Raw genomic sequence first — 11,037 nt, forward strand, 5'->3', positions numbered from 1 at the left:
TTTTAAAATGTTTGCTTAAATTTTCACTTTTCTAAGGGTGTTAAAAAAGGCTTTTGGGGATTTTTTTACCAGCAAAGGCTCAGGCATAATTCAGTGGCATTATAGAGATGTCTTCAGGTTACATTATTTACCATTGTTCTATCGCTAATAAAAATAACCTACAGTGCTCTAAGCAAAATTATAAAATTATTTTGTTTTATCTGTTTGATTTATATTGAGAAAAACAGTACAACAGTGGTTCCCAAACTTTTTTGAATCATGGTGCCCTAGAGTTTCAGCATTTATTTCACAGCACCCCTATGCAAAAAGTTTCTTATTTAGAAATTCAGCAAAAAGTATTCCATTAAGTACTGTAAGTTGTGCTTACCTGCCATCCTTAGGGTCTGTTATGTGGTGGTGGACAGGGTTGCTCTTCTATTTCTCCACATATTTTATGATTGGCATCCACCAGCACTCACATTGACCATAATAATTAGATTTGGTCCTGGATCACCAACTCGTGGGACACCTGCAAATGCCCCGTGGCACCCCTTATACACAATGCCTACAGTAGTAGTGCCCCTTATACAATGCCCACAGCTGTAGGTCCCCTTACACATAATGTCCACAGCAGTAGTGCCCCTTACAAATAGTGCTCACTGTAGAAGTGCCCCTTATTCAATGTCCCCAGTAGTGGTGCTCCTTATGCAGTGCCCCTTATGCAGTGCCCCCATTAGTGGTGCCCCTTATGCAATGCCCACGGTAGTATGTCCGCTGCCGTCGGACTGCTCCTCATAGCTATGGGAGAGAGACGTCATGACATCTCTCCCTTCAACCACTGCGGGGGCTGGAAGGCGGAGCTCAAAAGTGAGCTCCAGCCTCCGACTGCCACTAGGCGCCCACTGGTAACAAAATCTCAGCGGTTGACCGGCAAATGGAGTAGGCAGCGGCGGCGCCTCTCCAGCACCGCAAAGCAGCAAACATCACAGGGAAAATGGCAGTGGCCATTTTCCCTTTGACTCGTCCATGTGCAGAAAAGATGTTCCCGGGAATAAGGCATGGGCGCCATTTTCCCGGAGGAGAATCTACTGCAGTGCCAGAGAGGAGCCAAAAGCTGGTTACAAACCAGTGAAAGTTTTTAACTCCTGTCTGCAATGTATAATATGTATGCACACGTTGAATTCAAATGACACACATGATGCCACTATAACACCTGACGTCACTTTAGTAGAACATTTCCTAAGCCTTGGGCCAATCACAACACTTATTGCTCCCCGAAGACATCACTTATTCTACAGACACGTGCTACTTTGCATTGCAAAATAGTACCACACAGCATACTGCATTTATTATTATTATTACTATTATTATTATTATTACAGTAGTAGTTATATCACTATTATAATAGCTACAGCTGAAGGTGCGTACACACTAGACGATGTGCTCATGATGCAATATCATGAGCGATTTCCCTTGAACTCTCCCGGCACTCCAGGACACGATATGGTGCTAAAAAGTGTCCAATCTGCCCAACGATCTAAACACTGTTTTAGGTACTTTTTAAAGAAGAGACTATTTTGCATTTTCCTTTTAAATTCTAAAAACAAATCACCCTTAAACAATAGGGTTATCAGAAGCAACTTTATTATACTATTATATGGTTTATTTATCACTTGTGGTCAACATCTCCACTTTTCAGATGTGAAAAGCTTTTAGCAGATCTTAGTTAAAATTAAGATTGATATTGCAGCTAGAACATAATAGCCAAAATAAATTAATGGCAATACCTCCACATAGTGGACAAATTGCAGTACTACAAGCTGAAACATGGTAAAACAAGAACTTGAGTTTTGCAAGATATGTTCTTGCTTATGCTACTGTAGATGCTATGAGATAGTTGCAGTATTCAGTAAATATTAACATACTTTAATACTGTAGTGTATTAAAATATACATGTAGACGGTGTTTGAAGTTTTTTTTTAATTAAGATCTTTTGTAATATCATATATAATGATTCAATAGTAAGGAATGGATTAAATATACACCACATGGCTACCTATTATTGTTAATCTAAAATGTAACTTTACACTAACAAAGGTTCTTTGGTATTATCTATTACTTATGTATATTGCTGTTTATTATATATCCAAATTCCTGAGGCATGTTTGTCCATAGCTGTATTTAAATTAGGGATGTGCAGGCTCGGATAGGTTCGAGTTTGCATGTTGAGTTCGGATTTTTCCCTCAATAAAAACGGAACTCAGAAAGAGGCAAAACGTCATCTTGCATGGTCGAACATCATCATTCCTGGACAAAAGTCCAGGAATGATGATGTTTGTCCATGCAAGATGACGTTTTGCCTCTTTCTGAGTTCCGTTTTTTTGGAGGGAAAAATCCGAACTCAACATGCAAACTCGAACCTATCCGAGCCTGCACATCCCTAATTTAAACCCCCAATACCATAATGTTTTAAGGCATACTTTAAAAATAAAGGCTAGAAAACAAGGAAGAAGAAGAATATGTAAAGTATTTATTAAACATAGCATTAATCACAGCATTAAAACACTTAATATTTGTTAGCAGAGACTCATATATGCAATGCATACAAATGGTTCACAATTGTTCCAAAAAAGCAGTACTAATCACAGTACTAATCAAATAAAAGAAGCAGGGCTCTACTTACTGAGGGCCTGATTCAGTACGGATTGCAACTGCGAATGCAATAGCGATTATGCACACAGTCTCACTGCGAAAGTATGCTAATCCAGTGCGATCGCTATGCTGTCGCAGCACCACATAAGGACACTCACTTTACCTTACACACATCCGTAATGTTTAGCAAGACTGCAAAACCATCGGTAACATTGAGTACCATCGCAGCCTCACACACACTTGCACAAGGTCTGACCTTACTCAGGAATTGCTAACCTCATCGCACGCCATGAGTGCTCACCTGCGTTTTGTTGACTACCCCCCCCCACCCGTCAAGTCCCCCAAATGGCACTTCCTGTCAATCACTATGCAATGGGTCCCAGTGGCTAGTTCGCGCACTGCGATACATATGCATGCGTAGAACGCAACAATCAGCCGATTGCGTGCGTAATCGCATTTGTGATCCTTGTTGAATCAGGCCCTGAGACCTCTATGAAAAAAGATTATCTAATGCTGCTCTTTGCATCTATAGAAGATCTTCTTTCCCATAAGTTATCAAAGGATATCTCTGAGGCAGGTGAGTAATGTTCAGCTCCCCAGCAACACTGGGCATCAGCAGTAAGAGAAATCTTACCGCTTGCCAGGGCAGTAGGTTGTCCATCAATGCATGGTATCATCACGTGGCATGGCAACGCTGAAAGGGGAAGACATACAAAGCCAAGGGTCTTCAACCTTGGCCATCCAACTGCTGTGGAACTACACATCCCAGCACGCACTGCCACCTTCTTGATATAACAGCATGCTAAAACTATGGCAGTGCATGCTGGGATGTGTAGTTCCACAGCAGCTGGAGGGCCAAGTTTGAAGAGCCCTGTACTAAGCCTTTGAGAGAGATAAATTATAGAGAGATAAAGTACCAACCAATCACCTCCTACCTGTCACTTTACAGGCTGTGTTTGAAAAATTATAGGAGCTGATTGGTTGGTACTTTATCTCCCTCCAACGCTTAGTACATCTACCCCTAATTCCATTAGGATGGCATTTGTCAATGTTGCACTAAGGAAAGTGTTGACTAATGCCATCCTAATGCCAACCTGAGATGGCATTTACTGTCAGAGGATAGCAGCGATGCTTGTACCTGCTGTACGTGATAAATAGCGCATTTTATGCCTTATTCAGAGATGGGTATAGAACATATCGCTGCTGCTGCGTCTTTGGAAATAGCAGCGATGTGTAGGTTCAGTTTTCCTGAAATACGAACACACCCAAACTTAGAGGTTCCAAGTTGAATCAAGTCCCAGTTTGGAATCACTTTGGGGTTCCGAGTGGAACCGAGTCCCAGATTGGGTCTGCTGTAAGTTCGGAACTCAGATTTAAAAACCTAACTCGGGGTTTGGATGACATGTAAGCAGGTCCACATGACATGATTTTAGCTGTTTCCATCGATTTTTATGAAATCCAAAACCGAATCCAAAATAACACACTTGAGGGTGGATTTGCCAAAACCATAACACGATGACGAATTGAACCAAAACCAAAACACGGGGGTCCGCGCACATCTCCAGTAAATAGGCTACTGCTGCAGGAGTCGCTAAAGGAAAAAGACACCTCTTGTTATCATCTGTTATCCGGGTGCTGCGTCCAAGGATGCAGCATTGTGATTGGCCTCCTCCTGTCTGCTTGCGATGCCAGGAAATCTGCTTCCTCCGATGCAGATCCTGGCCTCAGTACTCCCAGGAAATGGGGGTGACATGCCCCTGTTTACGAGAATGCAGGCCGGCGCCACCCCCTCCCTGCCACCAAATCATGCTGCATCTTGGGGACTCTGCCTGCTGTCACACAGGACTCGCTCTGCACTTGGAGATGCTCCACCATCGGAGCTCCTTATTGTGTATGCGGCATGGTCATATACATTCAGCAGATAGAGGCTACACCAGATTTAGGCTAAGGACATCAGAGTGGATTGGCTAAGATGATGTAAATGATAAGTAGTAGCTCATGAGTAGTGATGGACCCTATTAGGCTCCTAACCCTTCATGCCATCTTCTGCCATTGACAGATATACTGTATTACAATGAAATTGCTCATTTCTGCTGACACTTCCTGTTCTCTGCAATGAGTTCGGCCATCTGTCTGGTGATATATGAAATATTTTATAAACATAACAACCATTAATTTTCCTTTTCTCTGTTTGACAGCTGACTGGGGTAACGCTGAGCGCCTGTTTCCTGGTCGTTCTCTATAAGGAAGAAAAGGAGGATTTGTATAACACTATCTAAATAGCCATGCACTGTTTTATTATATATTATTATCATTTATTAGCATACAGTCATCACCTACACACAGTGGAGACACTCATTCTGTGTACTGAATACGGCATCTACTCACTATGAACCAGCAACATTACATAAAGTGCTAGGCAGCGTTCACATGATTGATTAGAAATGGGCGCCCGGCAATGGTGGTTGCCACTGATGCTGTTCCATCTGCTCCAGTGGTCCCTGGCTCTCCTGATAAGCGCTGAGCATGGCTCTTGTGCAGTCATGGACTCTACCAGCTCTCAGCTGAGAGAAGAGCTCAGAACAGCTGAGTAAGGGGCCCCTGGAGCAGCAGTATAGCTCATCCTGGCTGGGCTACATAACAACTGCATGGACTGCTCTGGCGGTATTACTGCCACTGTATGAGGAACTGCACAAGATCACATTTAGCGGGTACTGTATGTGTACCTATGCGTCCACCACAGCACAGCTTAGGGGGGCATATGAGGAGGAGCAGACATTTGCCATTATTAGAATGAGATGAAGGGATGGAGAAAGTGGTGTGCTTTAAACTTTAAGGGATGCATGGACCATTGGACCATTTCCTCTTTGCAAAAGGACATTGATTTTGCACCAGCTGTGAGCCTGCATAGATCACATAGATCTGTACTTTTTGTCAGAGGCATTTAGAAGCTTACGTATTAAGATTACATTTTTGGCCCGTAAACTATGATTTCTTATTGCTGCAAATCGTGATGATAAGAAATGATTTCTTTTTAGACATTAACATTGTAGTTCAGCTGGTACAGCGCTGTCAAAAAGTGTCTGTCTCTGCGAGCACTTGCCCGGTATGGATGCCTTCTGCAGCTGCATAAGACCTACTGTACCTCTTTTTTACTTGCTCATTGCGCTTGTGCGGATCACAGTTTACCTCTCTGGAGTACCGTGTCGGCCGGTGCTGCAGACTGATATTACCGGGACAATAGCGCGGTCTACCATTTTCCTTGTGATTTGTGTATGTGCACTAGAGATGTCTCTAGGAACATAGTGCAGGCTCCATGCTCCCAGAGATCTGTGCATGCGCAGCAGACTCTGTCACAAAGCCAAAGTCTACTGCATTGCCAGAGAGGAGGGGGCCCCTAGGTCCACTCATAGGCGTATTTATGATGAGTGCAGTGTGTGCTGTGCACATGGGTCCCTTCGTGCAGGAGGGCCTCACACTATACACACTGCACCCAGAGTATACTTACCTTGTGCCTACAAGTGGGTCCCTCCTCCGCAGCACCATCTTCCCAGTTACATCTTTAGGAAGATGACAACATACAGTGAAAGCAAAGACTGGCACCGTGTCAGAGCCTTTGCTCTCTTGTGCACTTGCGCTATATTCAGAATATCACTGGGAAGATGGCGGCGTGTAGGAGGAGGGACCCGCTTGCCAGCTCAAGGTAAGATGTGGTGTTTGGAGGGGGAGGGGGTCTGCTGCTCAGAGGAAAGGGCCTGCTGCACCCCTAACAGGGTCCACTGTGTGTAGGACATATTTGTATAGCGGCCTGTTTTATTACTAAAGGCTCCTTATTTTATTTCTATTTTCTATGCATTTATCTAATGAAAATATTCAGATATGAGTGTACTCATACTGTATGTTACTAATTCTACCTGCACAGCCCACTAGTCTGCACACTGACAATCTTTTTGTCCTATATGTCTCATTTTTCTTCTCCATCGTTTCCCAAAGCCCTCCTATGCTTTTAATTCATTCTACCAAAATACAGTAATTTGGCGGCATGGTTGGAGGCAACTGGCGGTGTCACATGATCAAGTTCATGGTATGACATTGTTGCGGTGTAGTTAAGAAAATTTGACAGAGTGCATGCAAAGAGGTACAGTTACAGATAGATAGATAGATAGATAGATAGATAGATAGATAGGTAGATAATAGATAGATAGATATGAGATAGGTGATAGATAGATAGATAGATAGATAGATAGATAGATAGATAATAGATAGATAGATAGATAGATAGATAGATAGATAGATAGATAGATATATAGATAGATAGATATGAGATAGATAATAGATAGATAGATAGATAGATAGATAGATAGATATGAGATAGATAGATAGATAGATAGATAGAGTTATGAGAGATAGATAGATAGATAGATAGATAGATAGATAGATAGATAGATAGATAAATAGATAGATAGAGTTATGAGAGATAGATAGATAGAGATATGAGAGATAGATAGATAGATAGATAGATGATAGATAGATAGATAGATAGAAGATAGATAGATAGATAGATAGATAGGTAGGTAGATAGATAGATAGATAGAGATATTAGTTAGAGCAAGAGAGATACATGTGTAATGCTTAACATGTCAACTAATATACACTTGGGATGTCGCTTTGTTTATATTGAACTAACTCTGTATAGTAGTATGTGTTAAAATTGTACAGTTCTCTTATGTGTATCGCTGCTGTATATAGTACAAATTATCTGTACTGTACTTAAAAGAAAAGTAACATTCTTTTTTTTAAACCAGTTATGCTATGTACAGGATTTGCTACAAAACACAGGGAAATAGATCGGAGGTAACTGTAACTACAGCAGAGTGCAACATTTTATTTAAACTGAACCAAACAGATCAAATTTTTTTCGTAGTGAATAAATTAATATCCTCTTCAAAATTGTGAATGTATGAATTCATTGCTGATTAGGTATATTTGCAATTGGACAAAGGTCATTTATAAAACTTTTGCACAGGTTACTGCGTGGAGATGGGGATTTTACCCATAGCCACCACATTCTCCATAACTTATACACAGTAATACACAGTTAGCTGTGAGTTCTGATATAATGAAGACCTGTGTTACATTAATGCGCACTTCTGGGGATATTATTATGAAATGCGCTAAGTTCAGAAACCCCTTTCCCATGAATAGAACACCTCAGCATATATGTCCTATATAATTTAACCCATTTATCTGCTTTTTTAGAGAAAATTATTTGAAAAATGACGTCTTTATTGCCCATATTTTCAAATCTATATACATTAACCATAAGATTTATGACGTATAAAACAAAACACAGTGATAGAAACTGCTCTCAAATGCACAAATGACTGTGTCCTGTAATTTTTACATTAAATATATTAATAGAATAAATTTTCCCTACTTTTCACCTTCTCTGTAGGAGCGAACTAAAAACCATCTTAACTCCCTTTGCATAAAAAGCTTTGTCACCTAGTCCACGGCTAATTGAATCTACCCCAAAGTTTGGAAATAGTAATGTTTAGCTACTTTACCAAAAAGTTGTTGTGCAGAATTGGGCCACAAGAGGTCTATATTGTCTGCATGCCCAGTTGTAGGATCAGTACTGACATGTTTTTAGACTGTTATTTGAAAGACAGAGAGGTCTATGTACTAAGCCTTGGAGAGAGATAAACTACCAACCAATCAGCTCCTAGCTGTCACTTTAGAGCCCGTGTTTTAAAAATAACAGTTAGGAGCTGATTGGTTAGTACTTAGGGCCTGATTCAGGAAGTATCGCAGTTGCTAACATGCACGCAGTTGGGCGATTATTTTGCACTGTGCATGCAATCGGAACTGCATGCATGCGATCGGTGTTGCATGGGCGTGCATAAATCAGCCACTGCGATACCATACGCATCCTGAGGCCACATAGCGTGCGCTGAAGTTAGCAGTTACTGAGTAAGGTCTGACCTGCCTTAACTGTGCGTATGGGTCCAATGTTACTCAATGTTACCGATTATTTCACTATGTTGCCAAAGTATACGGATGTGAGTAAGGGAAAGTGGGCGTCCTTATGTTAGGCTGCGATCGCAATGCGAATGCAAACATTTGCATATCACCGCTGATATTAGCAACTACATTGCATTCGTATAAGCAGAATAGCGCTCCTTGCTGAATCAGGCCCTTAGTACATAGACTCCAGAGTTCCACAAACCTTGACATATGGAAAACGCTCCTTAAAAAAAAAAATAAAACAGCCACACTGGACTTTCCTTTAGTCACCAGTACTACTTATTGCACAGAAACTAAAATCCAGAACATTGTGCATAGCTAATTCCTGAACTGTTTCGGCATGTAAAGACTGTTTAATGTAACTGGTGACATTTTTCACTTTAATGAGAGGAATGCATTCTCTTAGATTAGCAAACTGGCCCCAATGTGTCAAACAGACAAGTACAGTAGAAGAATAAAACATCCATTAGATTAATTGTTATGTACGATATAGAACAGGGTCGTGAAGTGGCAAGCAATTATACTGCAGCCACAGAATACACAGAATTTATTATCTGAGATAACACTGTGCAGTTGCCTTGCCCTCTACATCACTGTACAGAGATCCTATTGCTTTCATTGTCCTAAGGAGAAGAGATATTGTAGACTCTTTAATTGGACAGTACCTATCAATTTTCATAAGCTAGGCTCAATTGAGCGCTCATTAGCATGACATATTTCTGTTTTTAACCTGCTCTCAAGCATGAAATTACCCTAATTTAACATAGCACGGAAATCTACCCTTAATGTATCAGTTCACAAGGTACTTTCATATTATATCCCTTTTACAGAGAAATTTAAATGTTTGTTCTGCAACCTGAGGATTTGCAATTTGACAACAGACAAACACATTGTAAGGATAATAGTAATGCAATGTGATGGACATCAGCGGTAATGAGCAGTTTTACAATAGTCCAAGTACCTGCAGTAGATATAGGGGTACAAGGCTTCAGCTGTAGGGGGTGAGTGAATCACCCACAATTTGGTTTCCATGATCATTCACAATATTGGGCCAATAGATCAGGACCCCCAATCCCCCCCCCCCCCACCCAGGTTTCCTGGAAGAAGAGAGGCAAGGAAGGGTGCTAGTGGCATGCCTGGCTACTGTCAGTGAGTGGAAGCTACAGTAAGTTTCTGACCACAACCTTCTGATGACCTGCAAGGAGCCATGGTTGGTAGTTGAATGTCTGCTCCAGAGTTGTTAACTACTGTTTTGAATTTTTTGGCAGGGTCTTGAGGGGTAGATGAAAGGGTCACTAGTAGCCCCAGTTGCCCCTCTTGTCTGCATATTTTAATACTGCATTGGAAAACTGTTGAACCTTTGAGGAACAGAATGGTCTAGTTTATACATGGGTAAAAAACACATGAACACCAGCACTATCGTTAGATGAGTTTTAATGAGGCAATCTATTCCTGCGCTTTTCATGTAAATATAACCAATGAGAGATAGGGCGTGCCAGGGCCGTAACTAAGAATAGGGCTCTGTGGGGTCACCATCACTGCCCCATTAGCCGTTGCTTCTGGCTAGCAGGTTACCTGTGAAGGCACCTTGCAGCTTGTATCACTGCTGCAGCGCCACCCAGAGCAGCCTTTGGATGATCTAGACATGCAGACGTCAGTCTGTACAGCCTCCCAGAGCGTCCTGACAATGCTCTGGGCCGTGCTGCACTTCCTGGCACTGGTGGGCCCACCCCCTTGGCTTGACATCATGACATCTTCCAGTCAGAGGGCGTGGCTGGCACAGGGCACAGTGCCACCCTGTTTCAGCAGTGGGCCGTGCTACATTCTAACATTTTTAACTTTATTTCAGGGGTATATGTATCAATAATTGCGGCATTACCATGATTATTTCAGCATGTTTTACCAGGTATTTGCTGCTATGTTTCAAAGTTCTAACTGCTGTCCCTGCAAATTTCCACCCGACATCTTTGGATACTGAGTACGCACAGCCGTGTCTTTTTAAAAAAAAAACATTGGAGGGGGCTGGAAGCTATAGGAGAGGGATCCCTCTAAGAATTCCTCCATAGGCACAAAGCAGTTAAAATCATGTGAAGATGGCATTAAACAACGGGTCCAAGATTGGAAAAGATACGTTTTCTGGAGCCTGGTACACAGGGTCATGACCACAGTGCCCTTGAAAATAATGCCTTCTGAAGCACTAATGAGCCTTTTGAAGGATTAGGGTATTGCTACATAGCTGGGTTGGGTATGAAATGCCGACAGTCGGGATCCCGATAGGGTTAACATACCGACACTTGTTGGTCGGTATTCTAACCCGCCCCCTCTCCCTACCCTAACCCTAAACTCCCCCCCCTAGTGCCTGCACCTAACCTACTGTAC

At 41.9% G+C, this 11,037-nt stretch overlaps 1 protein-coding gene across 1 annotated transcript in view; it reads left to right on the forward strand.

Annotated features, from left to right (window-relative positions):
* LOC148517225 (tetraspanin-11-like) overlaps nucleotides 1-5,020 on the forward strand; it is a 91,930-nt gene extending 86,910 nt beyond the window's left edge. The window contains exon 8 of the mRNA XM_088478993.1: nucleotides 4,830-5,020. Within this exon, the coding sequence (XP_088335119.1) occupies nucleotides 4,830-4,910 (81 nt within the window). The 3' untranslated portion in view covers nucleotides 4,911-5,020. The remainder of the gene's footprint in view (nucleotides 1-4,829) is intronic.
* Nucleotides 5,021-11,037: the final 6,017 nt, after the last annotated feature.

The sequence above is a fragment of the Taudactylus pleione genome, unplaced genomic scaffold (assembly GCF_031769625.1).
Source record: "Taudactylus pleione unplaced genomic scaffold, aTauple2 ptg000225l, whole genome shotgun sequence".
Taxonomy (NCBI): domain Eukaryota; kingdom Metazoa; phylum Chordata; class Amphibia; order Anura; family Myobatrachidae; genus Taudactylus; species Taudactylus pleione.